The 19,095-nt window shown below is 43.7% G+C and overlaps 1 protein-coding gene across 1 annotated transcript; it reads right to left on the bottom strand.

Annotated features, from left to right (window-relative positions):
- Positions 1-1,040: 1,040 nt before the first annotated feature.
- tpcn2 (two pore segment channel 2) lies at positions 1,041-18,460 on the bottom strand. The gene is made up of 25 exons (XM_068573888.1): positions 18,188-18,460; positions 14,513-14,568; positions 13,752-13,828; positions 13,015-13,192; positions 12,734-12,850; positions 12,282-12,388; positions 11,856-11,928; positions 11,216-11,315; positions 11,068-11,133; positions 10,397-10,461; positions 9,520-9,611; positions 9,272-9,353; positions 8,845-8,934; positions 8,601-8,720; positions 8,416-8,475; positions 7,295-7,423; positions 6,790-6,839; positions 6,084-6,183; positions 5,878-5,949; positions 4,536-4,609; positions 3,671-3,776; positions 3,285-3,367; positions 3,111-3,192; positions 2,200-2,291; positions 1,041-2,114 (listed from the first exon to the last, which is right to left on the bottom strand). Exons 1-25 carry the CDS (start codon positions 18,345-18,347, stop codon positions 2,036-2,038), a joined length of 2,310 nt encoding a protein of 769 aa, XP_068429989.1. The 5' UTR covers positions 18,348-18,460; the 3' UTR covers positions 1,041-2,035.
- Positions 18,461-19,095: the final 635 nt, after the last annotated feature.

Raw genomic sequence — 19,095 nt, 5'->3', positions numbered from 1 at the left:
ATTGTGTTCGCATAGACACCAAGGCCCTCTGTCCTTTCTAGAAATACTAAATCTAGTTTTTAAAGGTCTGAATACAAAGTAGAAGGAAGATACTCCAGCACGACTCCAACATCTACTTTCAGTTTCAACCGTGTGAGCGAGTGGCTGGTTTTCAGGCAGAGAAGGAAGGAAGTACAAAATAAATAGTAATAACCATAATGCGGGACATGCATCAGGCGATGGTGTTTCTTTGATGTTCAGTAATAGGCAGAGCTCTGGGTCACAGTGTCATCTCAGTGCGTTTCCTGGTTCCTGGTGGATGTTTCTTCTTGCAGACAACATCCTGCATTGTGTATTTTATTTTTGGCTGAAGTGGTTTGGCCACTTTTAGGTGTAATAAAACTGGAAATATATTTCTGTCACATGTAACCATTAAGCTGAAGCAACACATGTGAGCTGTATTATGAATCATATTATCCAGCCAACCATAAAGTTGCTATCTATCCATATTTTGTTTGCCTGAGAGAGGGATCCCTTCTTGTTGGCTCATCCTGAGGTTTCTTCAAATTTTCTTGTAATATTTTTGAGGCGGATCGTAAAGCCTCTCAAGGCAAATTTGTGGGAAGTGACCTCAGGTTATAAATAAATGAAATAACTTGCGTCACATACCAGCGCAGTACATTTCCTTGCAGCGGTTGAGCCACACTGTTATTGTTCGTACACAACACCGAGCCAAAAGTTTGTGTAACTGACCTGCGGTGAGCCTGCGGGTGAGTCACGGTTATCAAGACAGAGCAGGGCGGATTTGAAAATTTCCAACATTTACTTTTTTTTTTTTTACAGTTTTATTGCTGGAGCTGCAGCCAGTGAAATATACAAATCTGCAATTTGTTTGTGAACAAACAACATAAAGATCATTCTCAATTTACAGCAGCAGTTTTTTACATAATATATATATATATATATATATATACATACATACATACATACATACATACATACATACATACATACATATATACTTACATTCTTTGCCGACACATATACCAGAGTTTGACGAGACAAGATACTTGGAAAAACCCACAACTCAAAGTGTCAACATTTTGTTTGTTTTTGCAACCGGAGGTCACACGAGCGGGTGGAGTACAAGTGACGCTGAATAAGATTACTAATTACTAAATAACTTTCACCTTGTAGCCCCGCCCCTAAAGCGTCCCCTGCTTTATGGTCTGTTTGACTCTAAATGATCATAATTTACGAAATGAGCATCACGCTGTATTGAAGAAGACTTGAAACTAGAGATTGAGACACAAACTCATGTTTACTGAGGGAATACATCAAGAGAGAAGTAGATTCATTTTCTCATAGACTTCTATACAACCAGAGGAGTCGCCCCCTGCTGGTCAGTAGAGAGAATGCAACTTTAAGGCACTTTTGCGTTTGTTTCACTTTTCTGAACTGGAGGTTTTGCCTCTGACTAACTCAGAATCATTATTCTTGTGTACATTGTTACAGTCTATTGTTTGTTCTTTGGAGAAACAAACCTTCCCTCCGACTTCACATCACTTCATACTGAAGTCGATTACATTTAGTTTTCACTCTCGTGAAACTAGTGGTTTCATAAGATTTAGAGATTTCGGTCTGAGCTTTCTGTAGTCACAGTTTGATTATATCCTTGTGCGGTTATCGCGAATACTTTAACAGATACTGAATAGTACTTCAGCGTGGCAACTTGTGATTCTTTGGCTCCACCCACTCCTGTTCAGCCTCAACCAATGCTATAACAAAAAAAAGTGTAAAAAAAAATCACAACCTACTCGTTTCAGTAGAAGTAAATAATTATATAATAAAACAGTTGATGATACGTAGGACTTGTAGTACAACAACGTTGTATTATTGACAACTCAGCGCATTTACCACAAGATAGACGGGTAGATTAGAAGCAGTCTCTTGACTTGTGCATGTAGGTGCTGTGTGTGTGTGTGTGTGTGTGTGTGTGTGTGTGTGTGTGTGTGTGTGTGTGTGTGTGTGTGTGTGCATGTAGGTGCTGTGTGTGTCACCAGTGTAGGTGTAAGTGGGGGTGTCGGTTTAATTGACATAGTAATTCCTCTTCGGTCGGCTCCTGGATCTGCTCTCTGCAGAGAGAGAGTCAAGGAGTGAGCCGTGATATTTATTTATCTTCAAGATGTACGACTTACGACAGCATCAGCGTCTTCCTACCTGAACATGAACTGAACAGAGGTTTCATATCGGATCCTCTCCACGTCGGTGACAGAGCAGCTGTGACTCCGGTCCCACTTATAGATGAAGTTCTGTCAGAAAACATCGCCGTTGATTACTGTGTTTATTACGTAGTTTGTATTGAAAGATAACGCCGGATGAGTCACGGAAGCAAACACTCGTTGTTCCTGAAGCCCGACCCCGTCTGTGGCACTAAAGAGCTCATCTTTGAAGTATAATAAAAGGCTAAAGGGAAATGTGACCCTGTGGTTTGTTGATGTGTCAGTTTTAGTTTTGCGTCTCTTGAGAGAGTAAACCACCAGCTGTTGTGCGATCTATCAGACTTTCAATACTGATTGAACCACCGATCCTCTGATTGAAGAACTCTGCTCACCACTAAGCCACAGTATCACATATATATACATGGATGCATGTATCTATGTATGTATGCATGTATATATGTATGTATGCATGTATATATGTATGCATGCATGTATGTATATATGTATGCATGCATGTATGTATGTATGCATGTATATATGTATGCATGCATGTATGTATATATGTATGTATGCATGTATATATGTATCTATGTATGTATGCATGTATATATGTATGTATGCATGTATATATGTATATATGTATGCATGCATGTATATATGCATGTATATATGTATATATGTATGTATGCATGTATATATGTATATATGTATGCATGCATGTATATATGTATGGATGGATGTATGGATGTATATATGTATGCATGCATGTATGTATGTATGCATGCATGTATATATGTATATATCTATGTATGGATGTATATATGTATGCATGCATGTATGTATATATGTTTGCATTCATGTATGTATGTATGCATGCATGTATGTATGTATCCGTCTGAGGGAACTGACCTCTAAAATGACCGCCACAAACAAGTTGACCCACATGACAGAAGAGGTGAGCCACCAACACACAAAGTAGATCTTTGACCATCTGGAATGAAACAAGTTAAAACACGCTCCTCATCATCATCTTCATTATCATCATCATCATCGCCAGCTGCAAACGTTTTTTTGCTTTCTTACTCTGTGGTGTGTCTGCTGTATACTTCTATGAAGGCCTGCCAGTTGTTGACTATCATGACATCATACAGCAAGATGATGGCTGCCTGAGAGAGAGAGAGAGAGAGACAGAGAGAGAGAGAGAGAGAGAGAGAGAGAGAGAGAGAGAGAGAGAGAGAGAGAGAGAGAGAGACTTTTTTCCCAGCAGCCTTCAGCGTTGCAAAAACATGAACTCACGGTCCCTAACCCATCGCTACACGATCAGTGGGCTGTCATTGCTAACGGTAGCTAGCTCGTCATCATCAAATGTCAAACAGGTATCTAATTACGTTATGAAGAGCACGAGTGTAAAGAAATCAAAAACACAGATTTGTAGACCCGGATGAGTCGACTGCAGTCGTTCTACTCACAGCGAAGTCGTTGAAGTTGTTCGGCCAGTATTCCAGCTGCTCATAGGTGCCACACTGCACGCTGTAGTTAGAGGTGATGTTCTCCATGGAGGTATTGGAGATCAAACTGGGACACACACACACACACACACACACACACACACACACACAGAAAGCGTCTCAGATTCCTACCATCACTCTCTGTAACAGATGTAGCCTTGAGATTGCGATCTGTAACTAATAGCACTGTTCCTCTTCGGTGGAGCGTCCGACCCAGCAGCAGAGCAGAGGTCGTTCAGCCTGCAGCTTCCTTCCAGATGCAGTGTGTACGATCTGGCCTGAATTTAGCTTAAAACATATATATATATATATATATATATATATATATATATATTTTGAAAGTGAACTGACGTTATCAACAGAAAGTGTTGTGTTGCAGAGATCTGTCTCCTGAAATAAACACGCTAACCTGCTAGCACCCGGCCAGTGCAATCTTGTACCTCGAGAGGCGAGTCCCTTCAAGATTCAAGATGTTTTTACTGTCTTATGCACAGATAACAGACAGTTATTCTATACAATGAACGTCATAATGAACATATTCTGCACCTTAAAATACACATTGTGTTGCTTTTTAACTGAGGGTAAACGACTGTACATCGTATTAAAGGATCTCCACAATTTGGGTCAAGTAGCTTGTAGAAAGAGGGCTTGTGAAGTCAGTAGTGTGCCTCTGTTTGTTACTCTAATGCGTGGGAGATGCAGCTGCTCATCTCACTTTCAGGATTGAAGGTAAACGGGTTCTGAACATGATTTAGTGTTTCTGCTTTCTTTGCCAAGCGACACAAAATGTTTCCGCCGTGTGTTCTTACTGCAGATGACCTCATACCTCATCTCTGGAGGCGGTTTGATGGCTCCCTCAAACAGCCAGATCCCAAACACGGCAAACACGTAGTACACCACCTGCAGAGAGAGCGCGAAGAAGACACCAACCCCGTTCCTGCTGTTAGGCTTCCTCCAGTCAACGTAAACATCTTTAAAAGTGTGTCTGTGATGGGATTCCATCGACACAAAAGTGACCAATTTATAACATATTTATAGCGCAAACAGTGAGCGTACATCACATGGTGGGCTTAAAGGAGCAGTGTGTGATTTAGTGACATCTAGTGGTGAAGTTTGCAGATTACAACCAACTAAATAACCCTGCGCTTCCCCCTCCAAGCGTCTTAAGACTCTTCTCTATCTCTTTCTGTATGAATTCATGCATTAATGCACATCATTATCTCTGCTCCTTCCACGTAGTCTTTGTGCTTTCTCTCCTCACAGGTTCACATGGATCCTAACAGCTCCTGCTATCATTATTTTAATTATTAGCTGCATTGCCACTACCATTGCTGCTTTTATTGTCATTATTATTCTACTACGCATAACTTTTTCCTCAGGGCTAGTACTCATTATATTAACAATTAATGTCTTATGCATTGAATTTCTTCTAACTCTGTCATGTTGTTCATTCTGTACACATGACATCTACTGCTTTGTCCATCCAGGAAGAGGGATCCTCCATCCTACCCTTTTCCCCCTTGTTCAAGTATTTTTTTCTTTAGTTTTTCCTGATCCGATGTGAGTGTCCCGGGACAGAGGGATGTCGTATGTGTTCAGATTGTGAAGCAAATTTGTAAACTGAATTGAATTTAATTACATGGGAAGTGGTAATCAGAAACCGTTTATTTGCCAGGAATGTTTTCACAAACAAGTAATTTTCCTTTGCGGAAGATGTAATATTAGACATTAGACACGAGACGTTAGACGGGGCAAACAACGACAACGCGTAGTCACCGTGTTGGTTCATGGAGAAGGGGTTTGGCTTTTCGGCCTTTGCCATCTTGTGTTTTGTTGCCAAAAGAGGGACAAAAAAATGGTTTTAAGCAACCAAAAAGGTTAGAATTAACCTTAATGAACTAAAAGGGTTTGACTCTCAGTGGTCCATAATTTACTAAATAAAGACCTGAATGATCTCTGATGCATTGAAGAAGACTTGAAACTGGAGATTGAGAAATAAACTCATGTTTACAATGTTTACTGATGGAATAAATCAAGGGAGAAGAAGAGTCACTTTCTCACAGATTTCTATTTAATGTGACTTCTTAATGCAACCAGATGAGTCGCCCCCTGTTGGTCAGTAGAGGTAATGCAGGTGTACGGCCACATTGGCTTCACTTTTGACTCACCAACAGTATCCCTGCAAAGGCTCTGAGGTTTTTCACCAGGTCCAACAGTGTACTTGCGACCAAAGCCATGAGCTGGACGACCAGAGAAAAGCAACGAGGGAAAGAAAGACACAGTGATGAGACTGCAGTGTCTGTACATGAAGATGTGTGTCTGAAATGTTGTGTTATGGGTCATTATGATGGCTGCGCATGACAATGTTTCACACCTTGATATCTGGGATGATGCGCAGGAAGCGGAAAACAATCAGCATGTTGATCAAACGAACCATCTCCCACAGAGACATTGAGGCTTCAAAGGAAGGGTCCCTGTTGTGAGACACACAGAGACACACACACACACACACACACACACACACACAGAAAACATTTGTTAGGTCATTTACTGATTAAAAAGAGACATTTCTACAATTCTTCTCCTGCCGCTACAACTAATATTCTTGTGTCAAGCTAATACGCATTCTCAGCTTTTCATACGCAGAAACTTCACATCTGAACAACTAATACAGACAAAAAATGGCAGCTGCACACGTAATAAAGTGCAGTCGGAAAAATGTATTTGACATAAACGTCCACCTTCAAATTTGATGGTTAAAGGTCACAAAATATGTTTTGTTTTGTGACATAACTCGAGAATCCTTTATGACAGTTTCACACAAACGTCTAACAGGATAAAACGATGAAGCGATGACACTTTGGACATTGGTCTCCATTGCTATTTGTTTATGTTCTTAGCTGATCTTTTTGTTTTAGATTCGGTCTTTCATGTGGATTTCTCTTTTATTTTCAAATGTTAAATTTCTTTGTTTGCCTGTCCTGGATCTTGTTAAATAAAGTTACGTTTGAAACCCAAAACTGTGAACCTTCATGGACAAACAATCACTTGAAATTGATTAGAAGAAAACACAAACCTACCCGTGAGAATTCAGAAGCCTGTGGGTGAAAAATATAGTGATCTGTAGGACCTGAAGGAGGGAAAACCACATGAGTAAGAGAGTAAGAAGAGAAGAACAACCGTCTGCCAAGAAACAATCTGGCACATAACGCCACAAAAACATGTTGTTTTCTTGTAGAGATGAAACATTTGAGATCTAACATGTTACTCAGTGAGCAGTGAGGGTTGGGAGGAGGATTTAATTATCTTTTGAAAGCCAGCTGGTCAATCCTTTAAATGATGAATGACTCCTTTAATAATCAGGATGGATACTAAGCATGTAGTCTCCAGCCACCAAAGACCAACAGGCTAAATGCTACGGGACACTGGACACACATTAGTGTCGTGTTAGCGATGCTACTGCGTGGGCGGTGTGACAGAAAAAGTAAATCTGCCCCTTGCTGTCATCTTTCTCCATTTGACTAAAGTTCAGATGTGTTCTCCTACATGTGATATTAGTAAAGAGTGGTGAGGGAAGGCGGTTACCAGGAGCAGGAAGGTGAGGAAGCAGTCGAAGATGTTGTTCCTGTAGGACAGGTACCCCTTCCAGCCGAAGGCAAAGATCTTCACGCACACTTCAAACAGGTAGTAAAGGATGAAGCATATGTTGATGGTCTGACGGTTGGACAATGAAGACTGAGGTCAGCTCATTTATGAAGTAGCTTATAATTTGAACAAAGCTGCAACGTTCATTTGAGACGGTGGGATAAAACGAGTGACCCGCTGATGTGTTTTCTATTGTCTTAATGGGGATCTGGAGCTATTATGATATTATAAGTGGTGTGAATCTTTAGTGTGATTCATGTGTGATGATTAAAAGACCTGATCATCAAAAACACCAGGGTTCAATATTCACAGTCAATTGCAGGCCTCTACACGGCTCTCAACATGGTGACGGCTGAGCCGGAGCTAACAGCGCTAATGGTGCAAACAGCGCTAAAGGTGCAAACAGGGCTAATGGTGCAAAAAGGGCTATTGGTGCAAACAAGGCTAATGGTGCAAACAGGGCTAATGGTGCAAACAGCGCTATTGGTGCAAACAGAGCTATTGGTGAAAACAGGACTAATGGTGCATACAGCGCTAATGGTGCAAACAGCGCTAACGGTGCAAACAGGGCTAATGGTGCAAAAAGGGCTATTGGTGCAAACAAGGCTAATGGTGCAAACAGGGCTATTGGTGCAAACAGGGCGAATGGTGCAAACAGCGCTAATAGTGCAAACAGAGCTAATAGTGCAAACAGAGCTAATAGTGCAAACAGAGCTAATTGTACAAACGACTGCAAAAATGTCGACAAACCTAACAGGTTTTTCCTGAAGGGGGCAAACAGAAGGCGGAGCACTACGCTTCCGCGAAAATGCCACACCCCGACCGGCGATAACCGCCGTATGAGCGAAGTGGAGAGCGGCGGCTGCCGTTAGCTAGCCAGCTAGCAAATAGTTGTTTGCCTCTATAGTAATGCTCTGAATGTCATATTGAGAACCATTAAACGCAAATCTTCAAGATTATTACGCCGAGGTGTCATGTTTGACTTAAAGGCGGTGCGAGGGGAAAGTTTAGGGGGTCGATTAGGACCGTGAACACCCGTAAGACATGATATGACTGTTCACCTCGATGATGTTGCTGTCTCTCTCTGCCGTGGACTTTTCAGCATTCAGCACCAAGATGGTCTGAAACACACACACACACACACACACACACACACAGGTAACATTTCCATATGGCAGACAGCGTTTGAGGTTGTATCAATATATACATGTATGCCTATGTGTGTATTTGTGTGTGTGTAGCTTACACAGATGCAGATGACATTGGCTAGTGCCACCACGTTGCCAAGTATCGTGATAAAGTAGTGACTGAAAACCATCTGGAGTCTCTGCAGGACCAGAGAGTTGTACACAGGCAATGGAGGGTGCTTGAGACACACACACACACGCACACACGCACACACACAGTCAGAAGCATGAAACAGATGTCAAAGTGAAAGGAAATGTTTGAGGAATCTTTAAGGCAGCAATGCCTCTCGGGTACTTCTCTACCTCCTTAATGCGATCTTTGTCCAGTTCATCGAATATCTTCCTGAACGCCTCTCGGTCCATGAAGGCCACATCGGCATGCTTTTGCACTTCCTGGAGTCCAGATGGCGTAAAGGAAAACAGTCAAGAGGAAGAACCAGAGGACGCATCCTCTCATCTGAATGTGTTCTGACGCCAGGATTATGTTTGATTCAGATAAATATGTTATATTCATTTTGAAGATTTTAGTTTAATTAAGCGTATGTATGTATGTATGTATGTATGTATGTATGTATGTATGTATGTATGTACGTATTTATTATTCCTTAGTATTTTATTATGTCAGATTTTGTTTCACAAAGTTACAAAAGCAATGTTTAAAACGACAATTGCAAAATAAAGTCCCAGTGTTATCAGACTAAAGCAATGACTCGTGAGCGCCGGCTCTGACCTCAGTGATGGCTTTTCTGTAGTAGCTCTTCATCTGGACCCTGAACATCACCCTCAGCACCAGATCCACAGCCACCCGGTCCCTGAGCAGAGGAAGCAATACGCCCGTCTCTATGTTTTCCTGCTCATTGAATACTCGTGGGGAGGATATTCCTGAGCGGTGCCGTTTACTGTGAACCGCTCTGTCATCGCTAACAAGCAAACAATGCAACTTGTTCAACTACAATAAGATGTACGGGTCTCTCTTACTCGGCAGCCTGCTGGGCTCCTTGGCAGCTCAGGACTTGGAAAGCAGCTCGGATCCCCAGTCGTCTCCTGATGATGGAGGTTTGGACCGACATCTGGGGAAAAAGAAATACGATCAGAAAGATTCACTGACTGCACATCTAAACAGTTTCCTTCAAGCATTTCCCCTTTTTATTGTGAACAATGCACACTGTGTTTGTCTCTTGTCTTTGTATTGCGCCAATCCAGAAGATGATGCCTTTGTATTTGTAATATCTGAGGATGTATATTGTCAGATATTATACTGTATAAGTGTTTTTGAAGGTATTGTCGAGGTAATGCCGTTGCTACTACTTCTCATCTGTTATGGCCATTTCAAAAAGTACGCAGCTCAGTTTTCAGGTTTTGGGAGAGTTTTTTTATACATTTCAGCTCAGCCAATAGTTTCCTTGTCAAACTTGCTGAAGTTGAGTAAATCCAAAGTGAACATCAAGTCATGATACATGTTTACATCAGAAACTTTTTATTTCTTTGAGAACTGGATGCCCACTGTGGTGAAATACACAACTCATGCAAGACTCTGCTGAAGAAGATTAGTAGACACTAATGGATGCCAAAAGGTTATTAAAAAAATACACCTCAGCAACATCGACAAGAGGCAAGAGACCTGTGACGTGTAGTGAAAAGCTCTAAAACATGCGGATATAATAAAAATTTGAAAATAGAAATATTCGAGCTCCGTGTGGCTATGTGGGTGTAAAAGCAGAACAATTCAATTGTTGTCTTCACCAATAAATACATTTCTGCTCTTCTAATTGTGTGGAGCTGTAACCAGATAACCATCAGGGCGATGAAACGCTCCTCCTCCTCCGCATTGCCCCACATGTGCAGCGTGACTCACCAGTAAATAGCCCCTGAACTGGTTATAGATGATGGCTGTCAGTAGGTTCATCAGGCAGTAGGTTCCTACAAGGAAGCAAAACAAAGAAAAAACGTTATTATATAATACTATTCTTACTTTAAGGGACAGTTTGGGTGTTTTTAAAAGTGTGAGGCCCTCATCCATGGTCAGTGTATTGCAAGCGGTAGATGGCGGTTTGGAGAGACAGCGAGGAGTGTCTTCATCGCTTCACCTCGCAGACTGAAGCCGCCATTTCGGCTCCCATCAAAGCCTCCGACTGGTCTACTAACTGCCTCCATCAGTCTGTTTGTGGTGTTGGGTGACTTTGGTGAATCTGAACCACACAACAGTACAAACAGACTAACTGATGGAGGCAGCGGTACACCTCCCTGTGTTGAAATGACGGCTTTTTGTTGTTGTGGTGACATCCTAGAGAGCCTGGTTAACGGCATCAGCTCCATGTTGGGAAACGGGCTGTTTGTAAAGCAATGTGTGTATTCTAAACACAGCGTACACCTGATCTGATATTGACTGGTCCAGCACAACATTGCTTCTATCCTGTGCTGCTCATAAACTGACTCTGGATGAAGTACCTCGTACCTCAACCCATCCTAACTCTCCTTTTAGCGCCGCAGCACCGACACCGACTACGAGGGACAATCACTGCTTACCAATCATACTGAAGGTGATGAAGAAAATGGAGTAGGCTCTGTTCAGGGAGTAGGCCGGGTTCATCACTGTGACAGGACACAAGACAAGTTGAGGAGAGTGCCGTCACATAAAGGAGGCCGGTGTATCACGGGGTTACTGACGCTGTACCGTCGGGGTTGTTGGCCGTGGTGAGCAGCACCAGCAGGGAGGTGAGAGAAGAGGGCAGGTCCCTGAAATGTAACTTCCACTCCCCGTTCTTCTTTGGATCCTGAGCAGAAAAGTTCAGGGAGCTGGTTAGTTAGTTTTCATACTTCGTGGTAAGAAATTGTAGTCATTTGTTCTTTAACCACTAATGATTTTGCCAAAGTTAAACAAATATATCAGATATCCACCAACACTGTCTTATAATTTGAAGTTGCTACAGGCAGAAATATTGAATAATCAATATGGAGCATCATCCCCGTCGAGACGGATGAAGTGAAACCTCAGGAAGTCCGGGGGTTTTGACAGAGGGCGTCTCCCTTACTACATTTGGAAATAGTTTGGGCCTCAACCCTAATTATGTGACTTCATACAGCGCCTTCCTTTCAAGGTCTTCAAGGTTTTGCACTTGTTTAAACTTATTTGTTATCCTCTCCATCCAACCCCTTGAGACATTACTCTTGGTTTTTTTTTGGACAGTGACTCTCCCGGCTGTTAAGTTGACATCACAGTGCGGTACATGTCCAGACACAACAACATGGACACGCACACGCACGCCAGAGCATCGGCAGTACAGTAGTGTGTATTTAGCAGGGCGTGGCCTCACCTCGCTTTTAGCAAACAGCAGCATGGCGATCATCGTGAAGAGGCACAGGTGGAGCGCCAGCAGCAGGATGACACTGCATGGACAGGAACACACACACACACACACACACACACACACACACACACACACACACACAGGGTGAGGGTGAAGAATCAAAACATCTCAAAGTCCTCGTCGGTGGTGCAGAGGAATGCTTCACGACTTCAGGCAAGGACTCTAACAACCGAGTCAAAAGAGTAATTTAGACCTTTTTAAACATTTCTACATTCAAGTATTTCAAGGTTATAGTGTATAAATCCCACATGGTGCTTTAGTGGTTGACCGGCATCTACTAGTAATACGCTGACTACACATAAGCTTCTCATACAAACTTCAAACAATCCAAAGTACCCCTTTAAACCAATATTTGTTTGATATTCTTCATACCTGGCAATCTCTGGCAGAGTCCTCTTGATGCACTTCAGTGTCTTCTTCATCATGGAGGAGTTCTGCAGGAGGAAGAACGGCCGGAGGAGTCGCCGTACTCTGAATTTCTGATGAGCAGAGAAAAGACAGGATTACTGTTTTGGACACAAGGTGAAATGACTCGTATCCTACTGGCCCTTCCTAACGCAGATTATGGCACGTTTGAGGTCCGTGGGAGTTTTGACCCGGAAAGTTATAGACTCACTATATTCTCCTGAGCTTTTTAACAACTACAGTCCTTTTACCCCTTAACTGAGGGAATAAATCAAGAGAGAAGTCATTTTATCATAGACTTCTATATAATCAGACTTATTGTTGTAAACTGGAGGAGCCGCCTCCTGATGGCCATGAGAAAGAAAGTTTAAGATATTTCCGCAGCTTCACAAAGCGTGACCGAGGAGGAGAGGCCTCACCTCATCGCACGCCATGCTGACAGACAACACCCAGTCGATGACGGAGAATGAAATGACCACCGTGTAGGCGATCAGCCATTTGTTCTTTCTGAATTCCTCCCAGCCGATCAAGTAGCCCTGCGAACAAAACACGGAGCGAAAGCAGTGATTCAAAAACGCCTCAAGAAGAAGAAAACGACCATTGAAAGCAGAGAGATGATTGGAAACATCACAGTCGTTGTTTAACCAGACAGCTGCCAAGTGTCCTAGTGAAAAACCTCTTCCACCCTGGATGCACCTACCTTAACGGCGAGGTCGAGAGCGAAGACGATGAGGCAGAGCATCTCGATGCTCTCGGTGAAGCCGCAGGGAGGCTCCCAGGCCGGAACGCGATGCCGGGGGTCCGAGGAGATGGACAGGGAGGACGGGCGCTCCACGAACGCCAGCAGCAACACCACCGCGATGGCGAGGCCCAAACCCCTGGTGCCGGGAAAGACGTGCGAGCGGAGGGACAATCAGATGCAGGGATATCCGAGAAAAAATGGCCTCAAACGAGGCCCACCGCTAACTTTTAGCTGGCAAAAGTCATCAGCGATTGTCGGTTGCAGACCCGCCATTTTTTTGTGTGTCATGAATGTGACATGTATGCACGTCATGTGTATGTACTTCATGGATAATTTCTTCCGTCCAGCTTAAAAATGCAAGCACATTTTTCAAGAATTTCCCTTTCGTTCATTCGGTTCTTTGTCAGTGACTTTTACACCAAAGTGAAGTACGTCCCGGGGAAGGAATGTGTTGAAAACAAATCTCAGCAGTTGTTACCAAAAACTCTAACGACGCCTCTTTTTCACGCTGAAGCAGCCAAACGGATCTCAAATTGTCCGTCACAAAAAGCCCCCACAACATGAGCATCTGTGCCGCCTCGGACCCGGCAGGCGTGTGACGCTACAGCGTTAGCTCGTTGCGAACATCAACTAGAGATTGTGTGTAGATTGTGTGTCGAGAGATTCATCCGGAGGTGTGAAAGGTGTGAACTCACCACTGGCAGATCCTGGAGTAATACCATCGATACAGGCGGAGCGAGCGGGCGTCCACCCGGTGGTTGATGGAGCGGTACTAGAAGCGAGCAAACAGTGAGAAGAAGGCATCGCGCAATGCGGTAAAATATTGAAATAATGATTACAACGACATTATATGGGAATATTTACACATGCTATCATCTATGGCGGACATTCATATCCAGGACGGCAGTGGTCCTCAAACTTTATCTGTCATGTCCCACTTTGGAGGACACAAACAAATTTTAAATAAAGCTTATTGTAGCTGAAATGAACCGTAATAGCTTTTCAAGATAGTAAAACTATTTATTGGCAAATATTTGAAACTAAGTGTTGCAGAGCATGTCTTTTTAAAACAACGTGCGACCTGTGCAGACACGTGTGAGCAAACATTTGCAGACTTGATACGGCTCAATTCAAGCTCAACGTTGAGTTTATATCTGTATTTTACTTTGAGAGAAGCAACATCAGGAAAGCCGATTACTTAAGGCTGATTTATACTCGGGTTTTACGCAGAGACGCAAGCACGCAAGACACGCATGGACCCCCTTGCATAGTCCCAGCAGCCATCTTGCGTGCGTCACCCAAAATTTCGGACTATCCGACAAAGCTACGCGAGCCGTTCGCAGCCCGCAAGGCTGTAATTGGTCTGCTAACCACGTCCATTCTGAGTATCACACAATATGGTACCGTTTATGTGACCTCATCTTTCACAAAAAGAGGAATAAGTCATTGCACTTACCTGGACGGCGTCCTCGATCAACACAACAGCTTGCTGGATGTAGAGTTCCTCAGCATCTATGGGCAGCACAGGGGGTTTGAGTTGCAGGACCATCTGAACAACACGCAACATCTTCACATATCTCAGAAGCGCTCAGAGAACTACGATCCCCTCGGCCCCGGATCTCCTTCTCACGTTGGATAGCTTAAGACGGTTTCCCGGGTATGGGGCGAAAAAAACAAAACTACATAATACTGTCTCTGAGAAAGGCTGTCGACTGTGGAACTGGTTGGACTGAGAGCTGAGGGGAAAGTGTGCTCTTTCTTGAGGCTAAAGTGGGAAGGGCTCTGATAAAGGTGTGGCTTGTTGATCGTGCAGGTTCATCGAAGCCCCCGAGGTACAGCACAAACTTACAGAAATGCATGAACCTAAAACTAACACTTCCTGCACACAAAGTGCTAGACAAACAGAGGCCTCTAGAGATTATTTTCTACAAGAGAGTAGAATTTATGCCGCCTGTATCCAGCACTTGCTATACATCCGTGGGTTCATCTCTAATCAAACAACAAAACTCCCCACAAGATACTGGATACCTGATTATTAAAAAAACATGGAATGTTAAAGTCAATAAAGAGATGAGGTAAGGAGTTTGGACATCAGGAGGGAGTTTAGCCGCTGCTCCTTCGTATCAAAAGGAGTCAGATGAGGTGGTTCGGGCATCTCATCCGGATGCCTCCTGGACCCATTAGAGGCTTTCCAGGCACGTCCAACTGGGAAGAGACCCCGCTGCACCCGCTGGAGGGATTATATCTCCCAGCTGGCCTGGGAAAACCTCGGGGTCCCCCCGAATGAGCTGGAAAGTGAGAGGCAAGCCTGGGTCGATCTGCTAGGCCTGCTGCCACCGAGACCCGACCCCGGATAAGCGGCGGGCGATGGATGGATGGAATCTTAAAGCTATAAATAAGGTATTACAATTTGTCACACATGAAGATTTAATGTCTTTCTTTGTTCATAAAAGTAATGTATAATATATTTACTTCACACACTGGGTATTGAGATACTACGATAGCACCGTTTTCCAGTGATAGATGGTGAAGACGTCATGTCTTGGGTTCAACGTCCATACAAAACGTCCTGCGTGAAGCTGAGGTTTGGTTTGAGCTGGGCCTTCAACATTGGTTCTGAGTTGGATTATGTGATGCAAAGAGTGGAAGTGGTGTACAGAAAGAGCAAGTAGAATTCAGATTTGGCTATATGAAGACATGTTGGCGACTGGTTGAAGAACACGGTTGTATGAAGCAGAGCCGTGGCTCAACATAAACGTCTAAAAGCAGCAGCTTTAGGTTGCCAAAACTGAAGATGCAATTACTGTGTTTAGTCATTTAAGTGAGATAATATGCAGGCATACAACAGCTTAATAATGAAAGTTTGACACACTTTCCTACACAAACAAAGGCACAACTTCTTCAAAATGGCAACCTTGTCCACAAACTTGTTCCACAGCTGTCAGGTGATTATGTTCAATGACTATAACTTCTCCGTCCAGCGGTTACATCGACACAGACATGATGACTCATTTCTGGCCACACAAACACACACACACACACACACACGCCCGCACACACGCACACACACACAAACGGTGCTGCTGACTCATTGCTTCACAGCAGGATGTGTCATTGTTGGCCGGCGGGTGTCACTGACAGGACAACACTTTAAACGGCTGCAACACACAACCGACAAACACATGGGTGGACAAACAAGTGTGAGCTGCACTTTTCATGCTCACGGCAGCAACAACAGTTGAGATGAAAAAGAAACTGGCTCAGAAAACCTGTTCAGCAGTGACAGATGTACAGAGTTACAATACATCTTCAACTTTTAAGTTTTAAGCTTTTAACATACATACATACATGTAGCCATTACAAAATGCTGTGCCACAAAACAGAGCATGAATACCGCTTTTATTAATATTATAACCTCATTATACCAGCACTTTTAATATAACCCAATACCTAAAAAGTAAATGATCAGCTATTGGAATAAAGTATAAAGTGAATAAAGCATACACTCTGAGATGTGTGGAGATCACAAGGGTGCAACATTTGAATATGTTGACTTCTTCCCATTTGATGGAGCTTTGCTAGCACTGTCCCTGCATCCTGTCTACAAGCTAAGCTAGGCTAAAGACGGCACAGATCGATCTCTATACTGGACGCTTAGACAGGACACTGATAATTTCCTCGGCCCGTTAAGGAAAGAAAACGATTTCCCTCAAACATTGCACTGTTGCACGCTCTTCAACAGCGAAATGACTGCCGTTTTGGTCTTTATTATGATTGTAATATGAGCACATACAGACCCATCCCTATGAAAGTAACCCATGGACACGTTGTAAGACCTTGCATGGCAGTCGAATACCTAAACCTTAGTGGGTCCAAACATAAAAGGCATGACAGTGAAACCCTTCATGATTACCAGGGCTACTGGTCGAGGAACACAGAGAAGAAACGAGGAGCGCGATGGCAGGACAGGTGAGAGAAGATCGGTCAACGTGGCTCTTCTGTGCGTGAGGTAAGGAGAGATCTCTTTGTATTTTCATGACAGCAATACAAAGAGCCGCAGTGTTTCTAACGGCATCATTTTATGACCGGATGAGACATATTTTGCCCGGCACGCTTAAGCTTTTTTAATTGGTTTACCAGCCTTTGGCAGACAGACCGAAAAGTTAAATTTGGACCCGGCGTGTGTGACACAAGACGCATCACTGCTGCTTTAAATTTAGTAGATGTAAAGAGCAGAACAAAGAGACAGTCTTCATCTGCAGTTTACTCTTGTGAGTGAAAGGAAGCAGGTCAAAGCTGGAGGAAAACAAAGAATATATATGCTTTTCTCATCATCTCAGCTGAGCTGAAGAAAGATTTTATGTCACTTACACTCAATTGATTCCACCATCACATTTGAACCGGATGTACTGATTGGACACCATGACATTGTGATAACTTTATAACATTTTGCATTCACTCCTATCGGTTAGGAACAGCACACTGAAGCTACAGCGGACACAAGCTCACAGGATGACGGGGAAATTATGCTTCAGGACAATAACATCGACTTGTATCGGCATGGCGCACAAAGTGAACTGAAGCCTGCATTAACCCATGCGAGTATTAGGACGGATGCTAGGAGAATGGGGGATACGGTGCCTTGCTCAAGGACAGCACAAACCCCAAAAAGCCCCCAGACTCTCCAGACTCACGGTGTTGGTGGTAATTAGAAAGGGATCCGTACCAAGGAAGAGTTGCTCAGAGGACTCTTCAAAGATGAGATAAACACAGAGGTCATGTGACGAATAAAGTATGTGTATAAATATGTAGGCTTATAATAGACTTAGAGGATGCATACATCTGTTTAATATGAGCAGTTGACGGTAATATGATGCACACACAATGCCTGGAGGTGGTGTCATTCTGGGTTCACAGCTCATTTATGCTGCATAGGTTGGTTCAACCTGTCATACTGACAGGGACTATTTTCTCTTAGGGAGTTTATTTTCTTAAACCTCCAGCTGATACTACTCCCTCATGTGCATTTGAAATAGACCTTTAGAATACTCTTTCACCGCTGACTTTTGTACCGAACAAAAAGAGGAAGCGCCACCGACCCGAGAAAGCCACAACTTCACCTCCAACTCACCTGAGCCCCTCTCGGCGCCGCACGGCGGCCCGGACACGGAGAGCGACCCCCGCCCGCTGCTCTTCCTCCGCGGGGCCCCTGCGCGCTCTCTGCCCGGCAGGGAGCCATACTCCGCGGGGTCTCCGTTCACGCTCCCGGTCAGCAGACCGTGCGTTTCCATCCGGGGAGAAATCTACGGGTCTCTTTCGGTGGGCCCCGCTCCGGCACCGTGAAAGTGAAAGTGGAGGCTCGGCGGGACACGAGAGTGGATTCAGCCCACGAGAAGAAAGAGAGAGAGAGTTCAGTCCGACAAGCGACAAAGTTTCAAACGGCGCAACAGCCTCAAGCTGAGGGCAAAGGGAATGTCCTTTTTTTTTTTTTAGGAAGTCGGCCCTCTGCGCCGCTCCACCCTCCCTCTCTCTCTCTTGTCCAAGTATCACTTTACACTGGCTTTAAAAAACACTCACACTCCACCTACAGTACGCCGCACGTGCTGCAGCCTGCTGCGGGACTGTGGCACGTAAAGTCACGTGAGAGGACAGACGCGGTAAGGGGACGAAACGCATGTCCCCGCAGATCAAAAAGATCGGATGCACTTCAACGCTCGCGCGCGTGGCACCGTGGCGCGCGCGGGCCGATGTATAAACACAACTTTACACGGTGTGTTTAAGGTCCACACTTTGCGGGAACTGCTGCTCAGTTGTCAGTGACACGGAGGTCCATTAAATACAGGTGAAGAAGAGAAAAAAGAATGAAAGATTTAGTCAAAGATAACGACATATTGACTTACAAATGTATAAATGTGTGGATACTACGTATTATTGGGTCAAAAGTATGAGATCAAGTCAAGTGTTAAGCAGAGTGTCAAACCTTTCTCTTTTTTTTATTCAGAAATCTCATTGTTGCAACTGCGTTAGCCAACATGTTTG

Source organism: Clinocottus analis, unplaced genomic scaffold (genome assembly GCF_023055335.1).
Source record: "Clinocottus analis isolate CAN_PGR_092001 unplaced genomic scaffold, fCliAna1.0.p SCAF_1, whole genome shotgun sequence".
Taxonomy (NCBI): Eukaryota; Metazoa; Chordata; class Actinopteri; order Perciformes; family Cottidae; genus Clinocottus; species Clinocottus analis.
The sequence above is the reverse complement of the archived record's forward strand: the minus strand, read 5'-3'. Positions and strand labels throughout refer to the sequence as shown.

Coding starts and splice junctions, on each gene's coding strand:
- tpcn2 (XM_068573888.1), bottom strand. CDS start 18,347: ATGGAAACGCACGGTCTGCTGACCGGGAGCGTGAACGGAGACCCCGCG. Junction 14,569..18,187: donor CGGCGCCGAGAGGGGCTCAG/GTGAGTTGGAGG, acceptor TGCTGCCCATAG/ATGCTGAGGAACTCTACATC. Junction 3,368..3,670: donor ACAACTTCAACGACTTCGCT/GTGAGTAGAACG, acceptor TCTCTCTCTCAG/GCAGCCATCATCTTGCTGTA.